The sequence below is a fragment of the Schistocerca americana genome, chromosome 4 (genome assembly GCF_021461395.2).
Source record: "Schistocerca americana isolate TAMUIC-IGC-003095 chromosome 4, iqSchAmer2.1, whole genome shotgun sequence".
NCBI classification, from domain to species: Eukaryota; Metazoa; Arthropoda; class Insecta; order Orthoptera; family Acrididae; genus Schistocerca; species Schistocerca americana.
The window spans coordinates 719,234,795-719,260,190 of NC_060122.1; the positions used below are offsets into that span (position 1 = coordinate 719,234,795).

At 40.3% G+C, this 25,396-nt stretch overlaps 1 protein-coding gene across 1 annotated transcript in view; it reads right to left on the reverse strand.

The window, feature by feature from the left end:
• The window catches only part of LOC124612696 (eukaryotic translation initiation factor 2-alpha kinase-like), a 197,049-nt gene that overhangs the window by 68,685 nt on the left and 102,968 nt on the right, over positions 1-25,396 (reverse strand). Inside the window, exons 11-13 of the mRNA XM_047141039.1 lie at positions 19,624-19,735; positions 16,133-16,377; positions 11,894-12,037 (exon numbers count right to left, since the gene is read on the reverse strand). Coding sequence (XP_046996995.1) covers positions 11,894-12,037; positions 16,133-16,377; positions 19,624-19,735 — 501 coding nt within the window. The remainder of the gene's footprint in view (positions 1-11,893; positions 12,038-16,132; positions 16,378-19,623; positions 19,736-25,396) is intronic.

The following is a 25,396-nucleotide window of genomic DNA, read 5'->3' on the forward strand; positions in this document are numbered from 1 at the left end:
TATTCTTTCTCATTTTTCCAGATTTTGATACATCAATTACAAGATTTTTGCAACTAAACAATCCATTTTTTATTTTTGGTCCAAATTTGCCTTGTGGTTCTTGAAGACAGATGTTCAGCTGCGGAAACAGTAAACAACTCATAGTTTTCACTGGCATTATTGTATATGAATGTGTCATTGCATCCATTGATTGGGCAACCGACTCTGTCTTTTTTTCACCTCGAAATGATAAAGTGCAGTGTGCACGCAGTTCATTCATGAAACCTGACTGATCAGCATTATAAACAGCAGTTGCAGGGATAACAGCAAGTTTCGTCTTTAAGTCAGCTAGGAATTTCTCTATAGCATTGTCTGTCACTGGCAGCTGCTCTACACGTTTATGTGATGTAAGCTTGTTTATTTTGCGACTTTCTATTCTGTGCGATTTTTTGAACCTGCATAGCCAGGTCAACAAAGCCTGTAAATTAGCAATATTCATGTCAAATACAATTCAGAGGGCCCAGTCTCTTAGATCCTCATCAGTAATGGTGCACAGCCTCTCGCGAGCAGTTCTAATTCTTTTGAACAGTTTTTCATTCACGTAGTTTCAGGTTTCTATTTGGCACATATTTCTTAATTAATGTAATTCATTCTTCCATTTGTACAGTTCACTCCCCGATTTTATGAAACGAAAACACCTTGGCACACTGCTTTCAAGCGTTTTTTCCCTCCTTCGTTTAACCAATATTTCACTGTCTTTTTTTCTTAAGGCTTAGAAGGTATTCTTCTTTAGAACTCTTACTGGCACAACTGACGTGGTCCAAACCACAATTCATGGAATCATCACAGTTATTTCCTATTTCTTTTAATGTACCCATAATTTCAAACAAAATGTCAATATCATTCGAATGAATGTCAAGGAAATCAACTAACAAACAGCACATATGTACGTCCTCAGGAAAAGTACTTGATTTTGGCTGGAAACCATGGTCTTCATATTTCATCATTGCTAAATTAAGAACGATAATTGGATTCTACATTACTGTGAAAAAAAAAGGGTAATATTAGCAGGCATGCCTTACGAAAGAACAATAAATATTAATTAAGCTTTATCTGTATTGTTAACACCTACCAATAGTGCAAAAAAACAACTGATGATTTGTAATATATGTTACTTGAGTGGCTAACTCGAGAGAATAGTAACTGCATACTGTCGTGTCAGAGAAACTATCAATGAACAGTAACCTGGAACGACCTTCACAAATCACGAACGGGTTGAGTCTTGTTTCCTGTTTACAAATGTACCACCAACCTTCGCTGTCTGTATGCCTAATTGCGCACGCGCAGTTGCTACAGTGCCAGTAAGGGTTGTACATTTCTACCACAGCCTGGCACGCTATGAATTTAGCAATTTTCAACATTTTTTTTTTTTTAATTACTTGCAGCTCAAATTTTGACAGCGCATTTCTTTCGTTGTCTTCTTCCTGTGAGAAAAATTTTAGGGGGAGGGGGGTTCCAACATGTCTTATTGGGCCAATCCCTTGTGAGTCAACACTTACTACTCTGTGAAATTTTACTTTTCCCTTCTATGCTGAACGTGGCTGATGGGGATACTTCAGTGCTTTCATTTGACAATCATGTTTAGATAAACGATTAACTATGAGGTCAAATCTATTTCATGTAAGATAGGTGGATTTATAACCAAATTATCAATAACTGTTGCACATGTCCTCCTAGTCTTGTTGGGAATGTTACTTTTTGGGACAAATGCAAAAATGGACATCAGCAACTTTAGTTGGTCCTGATAAAAACTATTCAAGATGAAATGAAGCAGGCAAAAAGAGATACAAACGTCTCAAAAATGAGATCGACAAGAAGTGCAAAACGGCTAAGCAGGGATGGCTAGAGGACAAATGTAAGGATGTAGAGGCTTATCTCACGAGTGGTAAGATAGATACTGCCTACAGGAAAATTAAAGAGACCTTTGGAGAAAAGAGAACCACTTGTATGAATATCAAGAGCTCAGATAGAAACCCAGTTCTAAGCAAAGAAGGGAAAGGAGAAAGGTGGAAGGAGTATATAGAGGGTCTACACATGGGCGATGTACTTGAGGACAATATTATGGAAATGGAAGAGGATGTGGCTGAAGATGAAATGGGAGATATGATACTGCGTGAAGAGTTTGACAGAGCACTCAAAGACCTGAGTCGAAACAAGGTCCCGGGAGTAGACAACATTCCATTAGAACTACTGACACCCTTGGGAGAGCCAGTCCTGACAAAACTCTACCATCTGGTGAGCAAAATGTATGAGACAGATTAAATACCCTCAGACTTCAAGAAGGATATCATAATTCCAATCCCAAAGAAAGCAGGTGTTGACAGGTGTGAAAATTACTGAACTATCAGTTTAATAAGTCATGGCTGCAAAATAATAACACAAATTCTTTACAGACAAATGGAAAACCTGGTAGAAGCCAACCTCGGGGGAAGATCAGTTTGGATTCCGTAGAAATTTTGGAACGCGTGAGGCAATACTGACCCTACGACTTATCTTAGAAGCTAAATTAAGAAAAGGCAAACCTAGGTTTCTAGCATTTGTAGACTTAGAGAAAGCTTTTGCAATGTTGACTGGAATAGTCTCTTTCAAATTCTGAAGGTGGTAGGGGTAAAATACAGGGAGCGAAAGGCTTGTTACAATTTGTACAGAAACCAGATGACAGTTATAAGAGTCGAGGGACATGAAAGAGAAGCAGTGGTTGGGAAGGGAGTGAGACAGGGTTGTAGCCTCTCCCCGATGATATTCAATCTGTATATTGAGCAAGCAGTAAAGGAAACAAAAGAAAAATTCGGACTAGGTATTAAAATCCATGGAGAAGAAATAAAAACCTTAAGGTTCGCTGATGACATTGTAATTCTGTCAGAGACAGCAAAGGACTTGGAAGAGCAGCTGAATGGAATGGACAGTGTCTTGAAAGGAGGATACAAGATGAACTTCAACAAAAGCAAAACAAGGATAATGGAATGTAGTCGAATTAAGTCGGGTGATGCGAGGGAATTAGATTAGGAAATGAGACACTTAAAGTAGTAAAGAAGTTTTGCTATTTGGGGAGCCAAATAAGTGATGATGGTCGAAGTAGAGAGGATATAAAATGTAGACTGGCAATGGCAAGGAAAACGTTTCTGAAGAGCAGAAATTTGTTAACATCGAGTATAGATTTAAGTGTCAGGAAGTCATTTCTGATTGTATTTGTATGGAGTGTAGCCATAAATGGAAGAGAAACACGGATGATAAATAGTTTGGACAAGAAGAGAATAGAATAGAAGCTTTCGAAATGTGGTGCTACAGAAGAATGCTGAAGATTAGATGGGTAGATCACATAACTAATGAGGAAGTATTAAATAGGTTTGTGGAGAAGAGAAGTTTGTGGCACAACTTGACTAGAAGAAGGGATCGGTTGGTAGGACATGTTCTGAGGCATCAAGGGATCACCAATTTAGTATTGGAGGGCAGTGTGGAGAGTAAAAATTGTAGAGGGAGACCAAGAGGTGAATACACCATGCTGATTCAGAAGGATGTAGGTTGCAGCAGGTACTGGGAAATGAAGAAGCTTGCTCAGGATAGAGCAGCGTGGAGAGCTGCATCAAACCCGTCTCAGGACTGAAGACCACAACAACAACAACAACAACAACAGGATGAAACCAGTGTTGGAATCTGTACATACGATCACTTCCTAGGTATTTACATAGAGGTCTCATTAGAAAGTCTTCTAATTGCTCGTTGATGTTTATAACATTTTCTGCTGCGGTTCTATGGACTGCCACAAATACGATTTTTTGTTTCCAAGCCTATTACCAAAGTAAATCAAAGAGCTGTTCAGTGCAGTACTCAGTGAGGTCAATGGCCACAGACCTTATACCACTATGCTGTCTCTGAATAAACAGTTTCTGTTCTTCATAAGGTGTCTCATGACCAACTGCTTTGCGAGGCACAGCACACTGGACATATGGTAATTGTATTTAGTTCTCCTTTTCACAACATTGAGTTTAAAATATTTTAATACTTTTGTAATGAGTGTAAAAGACACACACTTGCTACCTGTTGCATTGATTTTTCTGTAAGATGGAACATTTGGGGACAAACATTTTGTTTCCACATTAAAGCACCATTATCTTTGAGCAAGAAAATGACCCCACAACACACAAAGCATATCAAAATTCAAACTTGAATAAATTAGGAGTTCAATTATTTAAAGACTTGAGGGTTTACTGGTATTTATAATTAATCCTGAAATACCCTGTATACTGATGATAGAGGCATAGAGTTGTCAACAGGCAGATACACTATGTTGAAAACTTCACTACCTTTCAGATGAATCCTTTTTTTGAGCCACAGAACACACACACACACATATATATAGAGGGAAACACTCCACGTGGGAAAAATATATCTAAAAACAAAGATGATGAGACTTACCAAACAAAAGCGCTGGCAGGTCGATACTAGCTTTCGCAACCAACGGTTGCTTCGTCAGGAAAGAGGGAAGGAGAGGGAAAGACTAAAGGATGTGGGTTTTAAGGGAGAGGGTAAGGAGTCATTCCAATCCCGGGAGCGGAAAGACTTACCTTAGGGGGAAAAAACGATGGGTATACACTCGCGCACACACACACATATCCATCCACACATATACAGACACAAGCAGACATATTTAAAGACAAAGAGTTTGGGCAGAGATGTCAGTTGAGGCGGAAGTGCAGAGGCAAAGATGTTGTTGAATGACAGGTGAGGTATGAGTGGCGGCAACTTAAAATTAGCGGAGATTGAGGCCTGGTGGGTAACGGGAAGAGAGGATATACTGAAGAGCAAGTTCCCATCTCCGGAGTTCGGATAGGTTGGTGTTGGTGGGAAGTATCCAGATAACCCGGACGGTGTAACACCGTGCCAAGATGTGCTGGCTGTGCACCAAGGCACGTTTAGCCACAGGGTGATCCTCATTACCAACAAACACTGTCTGCCTGTGTCCATTCATGCGAATGGACAGTTTGTTGCCGGTCATTCCCACATAGAATGCATCACAGTGTAGGCAGGTCAGTTGGTAAATCACGTGGGTGCTTTCACACGTGGCTCTGCCTTTGATCGTGTACACCTTCCGGGTTACAGGACTGGAGTAGGTGGTGGTGGGAGGGTGCATGGGACAGGTTTTACACGGGGGGGCGGTTACAAGGATAGGAGCCAGAGGGTAGGGAAGATGGTTTGGGGATTTCATAGGGATGAACTAACAGGTTACGAAGGTTAGGTGGATGGTGGAAAGACACTCTTGGTGGAGTGGGGAGGATTTCATGAAGGATGGATCTCATTTCAGGGCAGGATTTGAGGAAGTCGTATCCCTGCTGGAGAGCCACATTCAGAGTCTGGTCCAGTCCCGGAAAGTATCCTGTCACAAGTGGGGCACTTTTGTGGTTCTTCTGTGGGAGGTTCTGGGTTTGAGGGGATGAGGAAGTGGCTCTGGTTATTTGCTTCTGTACCAGGTCGGGAGGGTAGTTACGGGATGCGAAAGCTGTTGTCAGTTTGTTGGTGTAATGGTTCAGGGATTCCAGACTGGAGCAGATTCATTTGCCACGAAGACCTAGGCTGTAGGGAAGGGACCGTTTGATGTGGAATGGGTGGCAGCTGTCATAATGCAGATACTGTTGCTTGTTGGTGGGTTTGATGTGGACGGACGTGTGAAGCTGGCCATTGGACAGATGGAGGTCAACGTCAAGGAAAGTGGCATGGGATTTGGAGCAGGACCAGGTGAATCGGATGGAACCAAAGGAGTTGAGGTTGGAGAGGAAATTCTGGAGTTCTTCTTCACTGTGAGTCCAGATCATGAAGATGTCATCAATAAATCTGTACCAAACTTTGGGTTGGCAGGCCTGGGTAACCAAGAAGGCTTCCTCTAGGCGACCCATGAATAGGTTGGCGTACGAGGGGGCCATCCTGGTACCCATGGCTGTTCCATTTAATTGTTAGTATGTCTGGCCTTCAAAAGTGAAGAAGTTGTGGGTCAGGATGAAGATGGCTAAGGTAATGAGGAAAGAGGTTTTAGGTAAGGTGGCAGGTGATCAGCGTGAAAGGAAATGCTCCATTGCAGCGAGGCCCTGGACGTGTGGAATATTTGTGTATAAGGAAGTGGCATCGATGGTTACAAAGATGGTTTCCGGGGGTAACAGATTGGGTAAGGATTCCAGGCGTTCGAGAAAGTGGTTGGTGTCTTGGATGAAGGATGGGAGACTGCATGTAATGGGTTGAAGGTGTTGATCTACGTAGGCAGAGATACGTTCTGTGGGGGCTTGGTAACCAGCTACAATGGGGCGGCCGGGATGATTGGGTTTGTGAATTTTAGGAAGAAGGTAGAAGGTAGGGGTGCGGGGTGTCGGTGGGGTCAGGAGGTTGATTGAGTCAGGTGAAAGGTTTTGCAGGGGGCTAAGGTTCTGAGGATTCCTTGAAGCTCCGCCTGGACATCGGGAATGGGCGGAGCTTGGGCCAAACTCTTTGCCTTTACAAATGTCTGCTTGTGTCTGTGTATGTGCGGATGGATATGTGTATGTGTGCGAGTGTATACCTGTCCTTTTTTCCCCCTAAGGTAAGTCTTTCCGCTTCCGGGATTGGAATGACTCCTTACCCTCTCCCTTAAAACCCACATCCTTTCGTCTTTCCCTCTCCTTCCCTCTTTCCTGAGGAAGCAACCATTGGTTGCAAAAGCTAGAATTTTGAGTGCATGTTTGTGTCTATCGACCTGCCAGCGCTTTCTTTTGGTAAGTCACATCATCTTTGTTTTTAGATACTCATATATATATATATAAAGGAAGAGAAATGGTCCAAGGATTGAGCCCTGTGGTACACCTTGTAATACAGGTTCACTGGTGGACTAGGAGTTCATGATTTTATTATCTAGTTTGTATGACAATTTAGTGCTTTGCTTATGATTCAACAGGTATATGGTTATTAGAAGATTCATGGCTTGATCCCCAATACTGTAAGATTTTAGCTTTTTAAGGAGTACGCTATGGTTTACCGTATCAAATGCTCTTGTCAGGTCCAAAAATATACCTGCACTCTTCATCTTCTGGTCCAACAGACAGTAAACTTCATGAATGAACTGTGTAACTGCTGTGGTTGTACTTAGCTCTTTTGTGAAGCCATGCTGCGAATCTATAAGCAGTTTATGTTTTGTGAAAAAGGCACTTAGCTGAGAAACGATAATGCTTTCGAATATCTTACTAAAAGTGGGAATTAATGATATTGGTCAATAGTTGGAGACTTATTTCTTACTTCCCTTTTTATACACTGGTTTCACTACACTCATTTTTAGAACCGCTGGATACATGTTTTCTCTAATGCTGCAATTAATCAGGTGAGTAAGAGATTTAGAGATTTCTTTTAAGCACGCTTTAGTAATAGCACTGGAAACGCCATCCCATCCAGATGAAAATTTTTTCTTCAGCATGTATATTGCCCTGCGAACCTCCTGCTCATTCACTTCCACAATTTCAAATTCCGTACACTCTGTGAGATGGCATTGGATCTCTACCTGTGATTCTGTAATATGCGTTGATTATTCACCAGAAATGTAGTAGTTATTAAAAATATTACACATAGTATCTGGGTTGAAACTTCCTGGCAGATTATAACTGTGTGCCCGACCGAGACTCGAACTCGGGACCTTTGCCTTTCGCGGGCAAGTGCTCTACCATCTGAGTTACCGAAGCACGACTCACGCCCGGTCCTCACAGCTTTACTTCTGCCAGTATCTCGTCTCCTACCTTCCAAACTTTACAGAAGCTCTCTTTCAGGAGTGCTAGTTCTGCAAGGTTTGCAGGAGAGCTTCTGTAAAGTTTGGAAGGTAGGAGACGAGATACTGGCAGTAGTAAAGCTGTGAGGACCGGGCGTGAGTTGTGCTTTGGTAGCTCAGGTGGTAGAGGACTTGCCCGCGAAAGGCAAAGGTCCCGAGTTCGAGTCTCGGTCGGGCACACAGTTTTAATCTGCCAGGAAGTTTCATATCAGCGCACACTCCGCTGCAGAGTGAAAATCGCATTCTGGAAGTATCTGGGTTTTTTTATAATGTTACCACCATGTCTTATGATGAGTGGTTCCATGTTCATCTTGTTGGGACCTTTTCGGTATTTGTCAATCAGCTTCCAAGATGCTTTGCTTATGTTGTCTGACTGTTCTATTGTTTTGCTGTTAATCTGCTTCCTTAGATTAACAATTTCAGTTTTAAAAGTTTGCTTGACCCTATTGTATTTTTCCTTGAAAACCTGCATAGTAGTAGCTTTATAAAGCTGGTTTAGATCATGTACTTGCTGCTTGAGCCTAATCAGATTTGTTGGGAGTTTTAGTCTAGGATTACTTCCATTTTGACAGTGTTTAACTACCTTCTGGACAACTATGTTCATAATGATGCAATAGGGTTGAGTGGGATTCATTCCATTTCTCATCCGACCCTTTTACCCGGTACACAGAATCCCATTTCTCATTCGCTAGTTTGTCTTTAAGAGCATTAATATTTGAGGTATTCAGCATTCGTTTCTGTAGCACAATTTTTGTTATTTTAGGCACAACTGAATTTTTGTATTCTATCACCTGACAGAAGTGGTCAGAATAAAAAAAATCTAAGTTACTGTAATTTACCTTATCTATAACATCTTTGTTGATTATAGCATAATCTATTCTAGTGGAACATGTGTCTGTCACTCTGGTGTCAGAGTTCACTATATTTACAAGATTGTATGAGGTCAGTACATCACTGAGTTTCAAGTTTACTATACTATTTGAGTTTGCATCTATATTAAAGTCACCTAATATGGTAAGGTCATTAGAACCAGCCTGACCAGCAACACTACTAAGTTTATCCATAAACAGCATTACATCAGCATTTGGTGGCCTAGATACTCCAATCATTTTATGCTTTGGTAACTTAGGATCATTACTGTGGAGTACAATACCTGTCATTTCAATTGATCCTTCTTTGGTGTGGTGTTCAAGAAAGGAATTTTGTTTTAGCTTCTACATCCTTACTAACATAAATTGCCACACCACCACCTTTATGGTTTTGCCTACAACAACTATTTGCTAGTACGTAACCTTCTAATCCATAGTATATTATTTCACTGTACTTTAGCCCATGTTCCGTTATTACCAGTACATGTGGCAAGTGTTCCTCTATGAATATTTGTAGAATGTCTAGTTTGTTTCTGAGATATTGCACATTTAAGTGCATTAACTTTAAGGGTATTATCCCTTCTTGTTTCTTTACCATCTTGCATGAATCAAAATTGTTTGAGTTACACTTTTTGCGACATTTTGCATACTCTGGTTTTTTGGAACTGACCTGCAAAGACTGAGCACTTACTTCACAGCCTGGCTTTTCTTTGCGCGCACAGGACTCAGTCATATCTGAAATACATCCCTGAAAACTATTATTATGGTCCTTTAGTCCAAAAAAGTCTTCTTGTAGCCCAGAGCAATTGGAGCTTTCTCCACACTGCCTTTCTCGCACAGTTTGCTTATGTGGGAAACTAGCTTGGCCTTCCCTTTCCTGTTTAAGTGGAATCCGTGTTTTGTATGCTCATCACGACTCATCTTACTTAAGTCTATCAAATGTACATGGCTAAATTTATCACACAGTTTCTTTAGCTCGGAATTGTAGTATCGAATCTCTTTGTTTATACACGACCACAGTGGTAAATCATGTCACACTGGCATGTTTGTGATTACAATGTTCATTTGAAATAGTTTTGGTAATATGTTACGAAAGCCTCGCAGAGCTGTCTTGCTTTCATTCTTGTACACGTCATTCCCGCCGCCAATAATCAGAACGTGAGCGTCTTTGCCCAATTGACTTGTTTCTGTTGTAATATTCTCCACCACTGCATTTAACATTGCACCAGGCTTGATTTTTGCGAAAACTGAATGCTTTGAAGGCATACTTTCGCGAAAACGTTTGGACAGATCTTTCCCATGACTGTCGGCATACAGAAGGATGCCTTTGGTGCATCTTAAGTTTGGCAAGTTCTTTTTTGGTTCTTTGGCTGGAGTTTTGTGATTACTTTCTGGTTTGTTTATGTCTATTGTGTTACCACAATCCGCTACAAGTGCTGAGAATTTGTTTGATAATGGTGTAACTGGGTTTGTACTTACATGTAGTTCTTGCTTGTTTGTTTTTTTCGGCATACGCCACATTTTCTGGGCGGAATGACCATTAACAGCGGTGTTGTCTTGAGTTAGGCGATAATTCCGATCCACTGCTTTATATTTAGTTTCCAGCTCTTGATATTTTCTCAGAAGTTCTTGATATTTTGCATTGATTGATACTAAATCATCTGTTAACACGCTTATTATTTTTTCTTTTGTCTTTAGCGTGTTCATTATTTCGTTTTCCGCGGCACTTACGAAGCACTGTCGGCATGTCCAGTCATGTTTGTCTTTTATATATTTCAAATTTACTTTGACACATTTATCGTGGTACCAGTACTTGCAGTCGGCACACAGGATACCTCTTTTGACCTTCTTCACGCAAATTTTACAAATCTCACTATCACTTTGAAAGAAACTGGGACATCACTACACGAAAAATGGTCACTCGGCGCCATCTTTTTATCATCTCAATAACTGTAATGGCCAAAATACTGTTTTAAAATAATGCATTCTTTCTTAAACTGCTCTTTTACAGTCCTGGAAATATAATAAAATGCATACACATCACTGTCCTTCCCTGGAAATGTCAAATGGAAATAACATTACCACAGAGTACTATCATTTCTGTCTAGTGAGCAAAAGTGGAAGATATTTCCTTTTTTCTTCAGTTTCATAATTAGATTACCCTTCCTATACTGTTCCCTATTATTTCAGTTAATTGCAGCTCTCTTGACAAATGCAGTTTTTTGCACTTATCTTAAAATTACGGGAGTGCCTCCTACTGTCACTTTTCTACTTGGCTTCTCCTTCGCCTCCTTCACTCCATGCATCCATGCAGTTGCGAACATGTATTTAAATAAATATGCTGGATTGCAGTAGGTGCAGTTACCAGACTGTTAGATCTGGCATCGGCTGATCCTTTTGTGAATATTATAAGCCATTTGCATGTTGAATTAAAACAAACATAGACAATGGCGCTAGAACAAGACTTCTGCTCAGCTCCGTATAGTTTCCAATAATGATGCTACAAATGCACATTTCACGCTGTAAATAAAGTATCAAGTAACAAGGAAACAGTATCTAAATGTGCCATTCAAGATCAATGTTTATCCACTTAACTTGGGTGTCACAGCAATTCTACAAAAATTACTATAGGAGAGAGGTAGACAAGGGCCCTAGCAACTCTTCTACATCACCTCATACACAGTGGATCAGAAAAGCACCTTCATTTTTTTCCTCCTCCTTTCCTTTCTCTGTCAGTTATTACACAATTCATTTTGTGATAATCTTCATGTTTTGTAGTCTAACAAATTAATGCTCTGTCTTAAAGGTGGAGTGCTCTCTTACTTCCATCACTGTTTAACAGAATGAAACGTGGAGATACTAAATGCGATCAAGATAGCAACTTTTGCTTTGTGCGTTATGAAGCACTGGTGCTCCTAGCCAAAAGCCATAGCTCTATGGTGTAGACTTATTTCAGTATTTGCTAGTTTAAATTATGTTGCTTCTAAAAACACACACACACACACACACACACACACACTCTCTCTCTCTCTCTCTCTCTCACACACACACACACACACACACACACACACACACAGGCATTTTAGACACAGTATAATACAGCTTTAATAAGGAGCTCAATCACTCCCAGCGATCTGAGATCTTATTTTCAATTATGTTGGATTTGAAAAAAATATAAAAGATCTAACTCTATAAAAAAGAAGGTACATACGGTTTAACAAATACACTGTCATGTTGCTGCTGCCAGCCTGGTGGGGGACACTCAACCCAGGCATTAAAATATCGAACAATGTGGTGGTGGTCAAGTTTTGCAAGTGCCTTCACTTCGCGCATCACACGTTCCCGTGACTCGTGGCTGTAAAAGGATAACTACTTCAGTTTCTCTAGTCACATAATACATATCAGAACAGTAAAACGAATATAACTGGTTACACAAACTGAATTTTGTAGACTGGACAGTGCTGTTGGACTTTACGTGGTACAGCCTATTGGATCTGATATTTTAGCGATAGATAAACTGGTATAATTTCTCCACATGTGAACAAAAATTCATTCGAGAAAAATTCAATACACATAAAAATCATAAAAGTCTACATTAATTAAAACTGAAATTGAAAATTGTGATACATGTTAAAGGAAGATGGTGAAGGAAAAAACAACTTGCAACCAGAACCAATTTGATCCCTCAAGACCAAGGACTCAAACACAGTTATTCCTTCTGTATGGAGTGAGAGAGAGGTTGGCAGTGTGACTGAGAATGAGGGGGCCAGCCTGGGTCTTCACTAGCCATATCAATGCTAAAACCTACCTCATCTAACATAGAGCCTGTGTAAAATGGTAAACACGAAACATATTTCCCACGAAACTCAATGCTCTTCTACATCATTGGAAATCAGTTTCGAAAAAGTTTATTGATTCTTCAAGTGCTTTGAGTTTACTTTGTTATATGCTAGTGAGCTGCTTTATATCTGGTGAATCTTCTTCCAAATACACATGTAAATTTTTTATAGGGCCAGAAAAAATCGATGGGTCCAGCTCTGATTGTTAGCTATGATAAGTCTGTCAACTCAGATAACTGAATGGTAAGGCTAGCTATGTGCATCAATGCATCATCATGCTGCAGGATGATTCCCCCATAGCTTTTCCCATGTTTTTTGAGAAATTATGGTAGATCTATTACTGTATAACACTGAACAGTAACATTTTTTCATTTTTCCTGAGGTACACTTATGTTGTTCCACGCCAAGTGGTCTATATGTATCCATATAACCATCAAGGATTTTGATGGAAATTTGAATGAACAACTGCACATGTTCCCAATGAACATTTGTAAAGTTTCAAGATCGCTAATTCACTACTTCTAGAGATATAGTCATCTGATCCCGTAACATAGCTATCCACAGTGTACCTGTGAGTTTTTGACAACTTCGAGACACAATGCCTCCGTTAATACTGTACAAATATTTTTGCGCTCTCTTTGTGAAATAATTTAAAAAAGGCTTCCTTAGCGATGTGCATGTGAATAATTTGAAGCAATTTGGGGGGGGGGGGGGGGGGGGGGCGAAATAAATGTGAATTTTAGCTACTTATATCTCATGAAGTAACTGCAGGATAAATGTGAAACTTTGCACATAATAACTTACCAATACAAGGGCTCAGAATATAAAATTTCATTCTCCTACTACTTTCCAATATTTCATAAACTGACGGCAAAGTTGACCATTTTTAGCCCACTCTTGTATTAAAAAAAAGGGAGAGGTGTCTCCTGCAAACACTTTTCCCATTTTCATTACAAGACCATGCTCTAACCCACCTACAAATGTGAGCATATAAGCCCTTAAGAAACAATGGCAAGTTGGAGGTGCATTGAAAATTGGCCTATATTCTGCTGATACTTAAATTTGTCATCTTTATTGTTCTTTATTACTCTCTAGAAAGGCAATATCAAAAGTCTTGGTGACTAGGAAGTGAGATCAAGTCTGAATACCTTGAAAAAGTTTTTTAAAAAAAGGGGTGTCTTTTCATGACTCATCATGACACATTTCATACTAAACAATCATTGGTTTTCTCTGTCATCATAATGGCCACTGAGCTACAAGCATGGATCAAAACACATTTCACTGTTTTTCTTGTTAGATTTTGTTTCCATATTTTTGTTTTCCTGTTGTGTGCTTATTTATTCTTATTTGTTGTACTTACATCTGTTTATTCACAGTGTCTACACTTCCTCCTATCTGCCAACTCTATCTTTGACCCTCCAACATTCCAAGTCACCAACCTACATCAATGGAACAAATCAGCTTCTATCCTACAATCTAATTACTGAATGACTGTTTCCTTCAAACACTGTTTCTCTATTGTCATGTAAGGAACTTCTGATTCAGCAAGCTAGAACTATGAGATTTTGTTTTTATATTCCAGTTACAGTTTCAATTTGGGAATTCTTTTCAATAGAAAGATAACTGAGTTATAGAAACAATATTCTTTAGTAACGAGCCATTGGAGCCATGATTAATATGAAAACACCAACAGCCTTGAATTATCTTTATAAATTTGATGCTAAAAATGCACTACCAAACTATGTTTACGTGCAAGCTAAATACAGGAAAATGACCTGCAGTGTAGTGAGAGAGATTATGACAAGTGACAACTGCATAATTGACGACAATGATTAAAAATTATTAAGAAATTGTGGTGGGGGGGGGGGGGGGGTGAAGGGAGAGGGTGAGAAATTTATTGCTGATAACAGCATGCACACATGCACACACGTGCATGCACACAATGAGCACTTGAATGAGAGAAGCAGCTGTGTTAAAGAGAGAGTGTGTCCACAAATCTGGGATGTCATCAGATCTTTTACTGGATGTAAGTAAGACAGTGAAATTCAGGATGTGTATGATGTACAGCATGACCACAATAATCATGGTTGAGCAGCCATCCATAAGTATCATCCACACATGGAGCTCTGCCCACAGTGTGTAATAAAGTCATGGAGTTTAACAAGGATACAGGAATATGGGGCCTGGACACACAGGGGAGCATTAAATAAGATCACCAGAAATGATGATCTCCAGAACATACTGGTCCACACTAATGAAAGAGTGAAAACACATGGAAGACCACATGGCGAGGCATCACGCATGCCGAGAGGCAAGGGGGAGGTGATCTCATGTGTTAGATGTTTACAGGATAAGAAATGGACCACTGATATGTATTCCATTGTCTGTGACTGGCAAAAGATACGGAACCTACTGTCCTACCATGTGTGTCCACTTGCTGGCCTGCAGTGGGCTACAAGAACTTCTTCCTTCAGCAAGATAATACATCATCTTAATGGTCTCAAATTATGTGAAATGACTTGAAAAACACTCCACATATATAAGAGTGCTTACGTGTGTGTGTGTGTGTGTGTGTGTGTGTGTGTGTGGTGGGGGGGGGGGGGGGGGGGCGAAGCAGAAGGGGACATGCACTATGCAGCCACATTATAAACGTTAAAATAACTCTGTAGCATTTCAAGTGGAAATAACAACTAAACAGATTCCGTCCACATGAATGGGCATCATCGAACTGTAGCTATTGAAAACATGACCACCAAGTTGTCAAACATATTGCACACCACAAAAAACAAGGACTTCAATAGCTGCTTCAGTATTTGCGCCAGCTGGATCCTCTACCTACAACTAGCTTTGAATTAAATAGGTGAAAAATGTCCTGCCACATCCTCCATTCTCTCAAACCCATTGGTCTGAACCCTCAGTAGTACCCATTCCTTTATTCTTATTGTTCCTCTCCCGCTATTTTCCACACCACTCCCCCTCAGTGTGAACCCTATACTCAGTCCTCCCACCCCCTTTCGTGAATGTCACTTTTTCAGTTCTGACAATGGAAACTTCAAGTTGGAATATCAACAGTATTAGAAAAAGGTTAGATTGCTACTCAACATAAAGATGATCCATTCAGTTGCAGACAGGCACAACAAAAAGACTGTTACACATTACATCTTACAGCAACAGCAGCTCAGACTGGAATCTAAAATTCTCCTTTTCACACTTCCGCTGAAGGACAACTGTCCGACCCTCTATCTTACCTTCCATTTCCTGCTCACTTATCTATTTGCTCTGACTAGTATCAGCTTCGGTAAAAACTCAGAGAGTAAGTGTTTGGGTGAGAATGTGTACATATGTAAGACAAAGATCAGTAGCTCAAAAGCTAACAACTCATGTGCTATGTGCATTTCTATGATCCCACAATCAATCACCTACAGCTAAATGATTGCCTTCCTGATTTTTAACACTTTTTTACTATTGCCCTTTGTTGCCTGAGAGGAAATGGAATTCATACTACACATATTGTCAGTGCATTAGCTATTCCATTCAGAACACATATGTACGCTCAATAGTACATACTTTCATGTAATTGTAATACTACAGTAAACACGAAAAGTACTTACTTATCTGGAAGTGTTATCCGCTTTATAGCATATCGGCAGTCATCTATCTTATTCTTAGCTTCAAAAACCACTCCAAAGCCACCTCTTCCTAGACACTGTATTGGCTCAAAGTCTGTAAGGTAACGTGAGACAAAACCATGAGATTCATTCAACAGCAAACCCGGCTCCGAGTAACTTCGTGGTGCCAGCCGCACATCTACTCCAGAATCATGTTGTTCTGAAGGCTTTTCCAATACTGTTTGTGCCTGAAATACAAAACTATTATTTTTCTTACAAGTATATGCTGTAAATGAAAACTTATTCCAAAAGATACCGCAATTACAAAAGCATGGCATTATTTGAATGAAAGTTTACAAAAATAAAAAGTTACTGCTATTTTATTGTTTTCCTTAGGTTCCAAAAAGGCAATTTGTACCAGCCAAGGTGCCAGAGGCCTCTAGGGTGATTAAACTTAATTTAACTACATTCCACTTCCCCCCTTTTACTTTAGCTGATGTTCATCTTATAACCTCATTCTCAAGATGCAATCCATTCCATTCAACTGATCTTCAAAATCATTTGCCATCTTTGACAAAATTACAAACTCAATGGAAAAACCTCGAAGTTTTTTTTATTTATTCTTTCTGAACTTTAATTTCTTTTCTATACTTCTCCTTACAGACTAACAAATGGTAATTAGGTTGGAGTTCCATGTTTGCCTATGTGTATCAAAATCCATGTTTCATTTGTGGAGTAGAAAGGAAAACTTACCTGCTTGTCCACCAAAAGCTATCAGCAGAATATCTTTAAATTTAGCAATTTTAACTGCAACATAATATTAAACAGTGCTACACATTATTGCAAATTACATATTAGCTGTTACTTCAGTATTTTCCCACAAATTTAAATTAAATTTTTCCTTTATCAAAGCAATATAATTGTTCCTCATGTTTTTATATATCATATGGAGAGGAAAATTTTTATTAATGTTGTAATTGAAAACAGCTAGAATCCTTGAATGAAATTTTCACTCTGCACCGGAATGTGCGCTGATATGAAACTTCCTGGCAGATTTAAAATTGTGTGTCAGACAGACTAGAACTCAGGAGCTTTGCCTTTTGCAGGAAAGTGCTCTACCAACAGAGCTGTCCAAGCACAAGTCACAACCTGTCCTCACAGCTTTAATTCTGCCAGTACCTCATCTCCTACCTTCCAAACTTCACAGAAATCTCGTGCTAGTTCTGCAAGGTTCACAGCAGAGCTTTTGTGAAGTTTGGAATGTAGGACATGAGATACCGGCAGAATTAAAGCGATCAGGATGGGTCGTAAGTCATGTAGGCGAGTGCAAAAGACAAATGCAGTAAGAAGATTCAAATCAATGAAGTAGTTATAAGTAAATGAAGATACTTGCACAGGATAGCGTAGCATAGCATGCTGCACTGAACCAGATGTTGGACTAAAGACCACAACAGTATCTATTATTCGTGAAATGCTTACAATGGAAATGAGTCTAAAGAAAATAATTCTTGTGTGTCTACACGATAACAGTCCAGCAACACTCAAAAAAGAGAATAAAAGATAATGGAGCTTTCTCTCTAACACGCAAAACTTCAAAAACTTCAGCTCATGGTAAAGAAGCAATACTGGCAGAAATTGAACAGGCCAAAATTTTGACTCTGTTACCGACAGAGGAAAGCCATCAAAGAAATGGGTGATTTATAAAAATCTTCAACTTGAACCTCAAATAAGTATCTTTACTACGTGCCAAAGGTGGCTACAGATTACAGTCTACAAAAAGGTAGTACCTATAGCAAGACATTTAGCACCATTACACAGTGACACTATTTGACCCATTTTGACCGTTACTGTAAACAAAGTCTGCATTTTGGAATGGTGCAATGGATGAAGAAATTTTTATGCAGGAACCTGACAGCTTTCCAAGATTCCAAATCACTTGTAATCAAGCTTCATAAAAGTTTTAATGAATGAAAACAGAGATATAGGTATGGGAACAGGTGTCTTAAGAGGATGTTGTTCAACTCTGGATTAAGAAAGCAATGTAGTATCCTGCTTGTTTCGTCCAAACAAACAAACAAATTACAATAGTAAGTTGTGATACATACAGATAATGGCTAAATGATTGCAACAACAGTATGTAGCATCAAATAATTTTTACATGCAGTATAGAGAGCATTTATAACAGCAATTATATTTCATAAATTGTCTGGAGATGCAGCGTCAATATCAAGACTGTGGGTCAATCTTAGTAAGTTGACTTACGTATGTGGAAGATATTTTGAGAAGTTCCAATACGGAAAGCAAGACTGATCAGTACTTCAAACAAGTGGTATGCACATCCATGGGAAGTTGAAGAATTGTATTACCTGGACATCTACATTTTGAGATCACTGGTTGTCTAATTTATTTAATTGGCACCACTACATAGGACGCACCATTTTCTATGAACTAGACGTCTCACTTTCTGCAGTGACTACATAAGAGGCATTGGACACTAGTATTCTTACATCTACAAATATTGGCAGTGTTCATTATCCTTGGGTATAGCTCTGACTTCATGACATGAGACCATGAGATATACAGTAACGCCAGTATTGTTGTAGATAGTATGTTGAGAAAGTCATCCAGCAGTGTAGTATCGGAGCACAATGGACAGTCAATTTTGTGGAATAATAGACAAGAGAGTTGTGTGTCACTCTGCAGTAATGAGGTAGAATACAGAGTACCTGTTGGATTTACTAAATTAAGCAAATATGATTAGGATTTAAGGTGCCGACGATGATAAGACCATTCAGGACAAAGCAAAGGCTGAGAGATTGGGAAGGATAAGGAAGGAAGTCTAGTGTGTTATTTTCAAAGGAATCATTCCAACATTTGCATTAAGTGATTTAGTGAATCCATAAAACATTCAAATATGAATGGACAGATGGCAATTGAACTGCTATCCTCCTGAATGAGATATCAATATAGTGGAGATGCTGAGTCACAGATAGGCACAACAAAAAGACTGCAGAGTTCAAAGGTTAGAGAGTATTAACTACTGGGAATTGCAAAGGTTTTGCATACGTCCTGCACATGCAGTCAAATTGTGTGCTTTTTTAGTTTGGATAACAATGGTAGTTGCTGCAGCAATCTCAACAATGGACCACGTTGCGCATGAAAAAAGCATTCCTCCCCCCCCCCCCCCCCCCCCCCCCAACAACGAATATTTATAAATATGTTCGTTATGATGAGATTCTCTGCATAACTTACTGACCTTCACCAATAAATTTCTTTAACTCAGAACCCATTTCAAAGGTTTTAGTTATTTATTTTTACATCCAAACTAAAATTTCTCATGTTAGTCAACAGCACTGACGGAAATTTTCCTTTTGGTACAATTAAAATTCACATTAACTCCATAACTTCACGTTAAACCAATAATGCCTCCGTTACTCGAGAGAGAGAGAGAGAGAGAGAGAGAGAGACTCAAGATTCATGGAATCTCAGATTACCTGGTTGGAAACTTGTGCACATGCCGCCGTTTTCTTTAATATGCTCCGAAATCTCTGTGTTAGTAGATTCAGCAACACTGCAGTCGATATGCTGATTATGGTAACTTCTTTCCTGAAATTGAAAGGGGTCAATATCACACATTACTACCTGAAATAAATTTTCTGTCTTTAAACTAGGTATGGAAATTATTTTAAGTGACATTACAATATTCATACATATCCTTTTTAAACTGCCTTCATATTTGTTTTGTTTAAGAATAACCCTGTCTATTTGTGTATTTGTCATATACTTGGATGTGGGACTTCCACATTCACTGACAAATCTGTCAGAACTAAGTAAAGTACAGATGTTCCCATCTCCAACGAATACTCGGACACCAATATAAGTCAAAGGAAAAGGTTCATATAATGAACAGTACAGGCATCTGGATAGCAGTGATGCTGTTACCAGGATAAACTCTCTGAGGCGCGTAAAGTCAGCAGGTGTCAGCTGGATATGTCACAGCAATTGGCAGCATTAACATTTTTTCAGATGTTACTAAAGAGAGTGGGACTGGCAATGTGTGAAAATGTCAGACTGTTCATTTCTGAGTAACTATGAACAGTATGTATCAAAGGATGGCCAAAGAAGGGAGAAAGGATGATCTTTAGCTGGTAAACAGATTAGGACCTGAACCATGGAGGACATTCGAGGCCTAAAAGATAAATGCAATCTGTTGTGTGCAGGGTGTATACGAGGACAAGGAAAAAAAAATTCCCGGATTTTTCCCGGATTTCCCTGTTAAAAATACACCTACTCCCGGATGAAAACACACTTTTTCCGTGTTATTAAGTAACAATATATTTTCCCTCGGAACTGTAAAATTTATCAATCCTTAGAATGGTTATGTTTTTTACACACAGGCGTAGAATTTCCCGGCACTTTAGAAAACGAAACTCAGGGAAGAAAACCCCTTTTGGAAAAATTTTTGATGTGCAGCAACATGTACACTGCATATTTTTGTATTACGAAAGTATAGATTCGAATTCTACCAAACACCGCATGTTACTTTCTCAAGCATTGTAATCGAGATTGCGATGAGCGTTTGTAAGCCAGTCATAGCTCATGTCACGTGATCCCGCCACCCGATGACAGCGGATATTCAGACCACAGGACACGTGATGTCAGCTAATTGTAACATCACTGTTAAGTAGTGCGGATACACAAACTGGAAAGGTAATGTTTTTAATTAATATACGTTGTGTTGCTACAAGAAAAGCAAAGCTTTCACACACCATATTGGTCTCTAAGGTTAATAAGCTGCAAGAGAAGCTAAGCTTTCACATGTAATGTTGATCTTTTTGCGCGTGTTACACTTTAAGTTACATCACAAAAATGTGCCAGTAAAATTTTTAGCCGAGCCCAGTGACTTGCCCTGAAAGTTTTCCACAAATAAATTAGCTACCACAGAAGAGAGAGAGCTTCCCGTAGCACTACATCAATTCGCTCATGATAACGACATGAATGTCTGGGCAAAAAATATTTCTAAATGGCTCTTCATCAAATGCTCTGTGATTTAAGAAGTTCATCGTACATTGTTGCACATAGTACAACTCGCGTAAAATGAAAATTACTTTGAAAGTAATGATTTTCAAACCACTATTCGCAATATTTTCGCGTGACCTGTTAGAAATAGGTTTGTTACAGTAGTCGTCAGAGACCCCCAGATGACAGGCGCCGCCGCGCTTTGGCAGCTACTGTGACGCAGGAAGCCCGTATGTTCGTACGTGTAAAACATTAAAAGATCTTACATTACGTCATAAAAGAAAAAAGACGTAAGAAGATACTCCAAGAGCATCGGGATTTCGTGAATTTTACTAAAATGGCACATTTAAAGTGCATACTTAAAGAGCACATTCGTAGGTCCAAATTCCCAATGAAGTAGGCCTCGACCTGATATTAAACTTTTCAGTGTGGGTTCTGGGATGTTAATTTTCTTGGAGTACCAGTACTGTATTAATTCATTTTTGATTCTATATTATGGCATAATGCTATACGTGCTAGAAGATGAAAACGTGCACTTGAAATGCAGTGAGCTGTTGAAATTAGCCGAGAGTGTGGAACTAAACACTTTGTTTCAAACACATTGACTGCCTCAGCGTAAAAGATTAATAAAAACCAAATTTCTTTAGCAAAACGACAAAAATAACTTCATTCTTCTACAAGGCGATTAATGCATGACTGTCAGAAAAGTGGAAATAAAATAAAATCTGAAACTAATAACGTATATTAGTCTTCCGTGATTATGTGAATGTCTTAATTCACTTGATAGCTCCCGGCCACAGAAATCCATTTTGTTTTCATTTGACGTGAGAGCAGAAAACGAAGAGGAAACAGCAAACTTACTAAAGTGTAAACACGGGTCACGTGGAGACTACACACTTCCCCACTACAACTCAGACTGCTCTGCGCACCAGCCCCGGATCTACGATAATTCCGAACTGGGGCAATACTGCGATAAGGGCCAACAGCCACATTTCTGTAGCCAGAAGCGGAGAAGGTACCACTCATATGCTACTCAACTTCACATGCGCATGAGCCTGCTCATAACTGCTAAAACGAATCTAATGTACAGTTGTGACGTCACGCTCATCGGAGGCAACTTGTTGTTATGAAGCATTGCATAGTCCTCCTAAAGCCTTTGACACAATATGCTGTTGGCAAACACTTGTATGAGCACTGGGTTTTGTTGTATATGGCACATTTCCTTTGCAATTAATGTTTTATTTTTGTTTTTTTCTCGTTCACGTTTTATTGTTGCAGTATTATTATGCAATAGCACGACACAGTAATAACGTTTGTCAGAGTATCGATTCTTACCAGTCAAAATTACAAAAATTTAACTGACAACTAACACAACGAAAAATTCCCGGAATTCTAAAAAATTCCCGGCTTTTTCCCGGTTTTCTCCTGGATGAAAAAATTCCCAGGTTCTTCCTGGATCTCCCGGTTGTCCCGGGTCGTGTGAATTTCTTGATATCCAGTTAATGTACAGTATTTTCTTATAGTCCATAAATGTTTTTAAAGAATAAACTTATTACATTATTAATTTCACTAACTCAGAGTGATCAAGAATAAAGGAGAAGCCACTATATGTATCTAACTGGGGTTCACTGCAATCGAAGAAAGTTTACTGAAAAAATTCTCTCACCAACTGAAACTAGGTACTAGCAAATGTGGTAACTTTAAGAGACAGGAGATCATCTGTGAATTGGGTGCAACAGTTTCGAAAGTGAGAGTATTCTGAATGCAACACAGTAGGGATAATAGCAAGAGGGGACAACATTGAGTTGGGAAAAAACCATGTAGATTCAAATACAATATAAATGAAAAATATTGCAAGCAATTAATAATACAAGCAACTGGCAACAACAGTTTGCTGAGCAGCATAGCTAGCAAGGCAAACATGGCACTTAAAAAAATCGTGTTAGATCAGAATGGTGGAAACGCATCAAAACAGTACAAGAATTGTATTCACAGTCGTGAATACGAAAAACCATCAGCAGTACAATGGAATGACAGCAATTAAAATTTGTAACAGATTGGGACTCGAATCTGGGCTTCCCACTATCACAAGTGGTCACCTTACCATCTGGCTATCCATCATGTTGTCAACAATGTGTCTAAAACCTTTACTCATAGATCTGTTATATACACTCCTGGAAATTGAAATAAGAACACCGTGAATTCATTGTCCCACGAAGGGGAAACTTTATTGACACATTCCTGGGGTCAGATACATCACATGATCACACTGACAGAACCACAGGCACATAGACACAGGCAACAGAGCATGCACAATGTCGGCACTAGTACAGTGTATATCCACCTTTCGCAGCAATGCAGGCTGCTATTCTCCCATGGAGACGATCGTAGAGATGCTGGATGTAGTCCTGTGGAACGGCTTGCCATGCCATTTCCAGCTGGCGCCTCAGTTGGACCAGCGTTCGTGCTGGACGTGCAGACCGTGTGAGACGACGCTTCATCCAGTCCCAAACATGCTCAATGGGGGACAGATCCGGAGATCTTGCTGGCCAGGGTAGTTGACTTACACCTTCTAGAGCACGTTGGGTCCGCACGGGATACATGCGGACATGCATTGTCCTGTTGGAACAGCAAGTTCCCTTGCCGGTCTAGGAATGGTAGAACGTTGGGTTCAATGACGTTTGGATGTGCCGTGCACTATTCAGTGTCCCCTCGACGATCACCAGTGGTGTACGGCCAGTGTAGGAGATCGCTCCCCACACCATGATGCCGGGTGTTGGCCCTGTGTGCCTCGGTCGTATGCAGTCCTGATTGTGGCGCTCACCTGCACGGCGCCAAACACACATACGACCATCATTGGCACCAAGGCAGAAGCGAGTCTCATCGCTGAAGACGACACGTCTCCATTCGTCCCTCCATTCACGCTTGTCGCGACACCACTGGAGGCGGGCTGCACGATGTTGGGGCGTGAGCGGAAGACGGCCTAACGGTGTGCGGGACCGTAGCCCAGCTTCATGGAGACGGTTGCGAATGGTCCTCGCCGATACCCCAGGAGCAACAGTGTCCCTAATTTGCTGGGAAGTGACGGTGCGGTCCCCTACGGCACTGCGTAGGATCCTACGGTCTTGGCGTGCATCCGTGCGTCGCTGCGGTCCGGTCCCAGGTCGACGGGCACGTGCACCTTCCGCCGACCACTGGCGACAACATCGATGTACTGTGGAGACCTCACGCCCCACGTGTTGAGCAATTCGGCGGTACGTCCACCCGGCCTCCCGCATGCCCACTATACGCCCTCGCTCAAAGTCCGTCAACTGCGCATACGGTTCACGTCCACGCTGTCGCGGCATGCTACCAGTGTTAAAGACTGCGATGGAGCTCCGTATGCCACGGCAAACTGGCTGACACTGACGGCGGCGGTGCACAAATGCTGCGCAGCTAGCGCCATTCGACGGCCAACACCGCGGTTCCTGGTGTGTCCGCTGTGCCGTGCGTGTGATCATTGCTTGTACAGCCCTCTCGCAGTGTCCAGAGCAAGTATGGTGGGTCTGACACACCGGTGTCAATGTGTTCTTTTTTCCATTTCCAGGAGTGTACATTCCCATACAGAAGAGACATTTTACTTTAAAGTCACTTGTCCGGTGCCAGTGGATAAATACAATATTGCAGTGCCTGTGTTATTCCAAATTACAATGTAATTCCTTCAGACATGCATGCTTGTCCAAAGGAACACTGCATCATAGTTCGGAATAATGGAATAGCAATATAGATATCACAGCAGAGGGAAGTTATTTATGACAATAGGGGTGCTTAAACAACTTAAGGAGGTAACAGTAAAAATGAATAGGGGTGTTTTAAAGAGTATGTGTGATGCAAAGTAAAATGGAGACACCTAGGTGTTCACACCCGTGGAGAAAATAGCAATGATTTTTATGTAAGGTTGGAAAGAAGAAACATACAAGCAACTCTTGCAATGTAGCAATTCTTTGGTGAGGTGAGCTTATAGAAGCTGAAGCTGAACCTTAAGTCAAAGTCCCTATCTGCGACTCAGCATTTCTGCCATATGGTGAGTAGCAACTTTCTTTCCCATTTATTGTTTCTGGATATTATAGTCATTCTGGTCACCTCTAGTAATACTGAAAGAGGCATTAAATGAGTTGGAGGCTGACCCGAACAAAAAAGCAGGTAGTTGTTTGACCAAATCAAACAGAGCTGGCAGTCATTTGACCAGAGCAGAGCTGGTCAATAAAT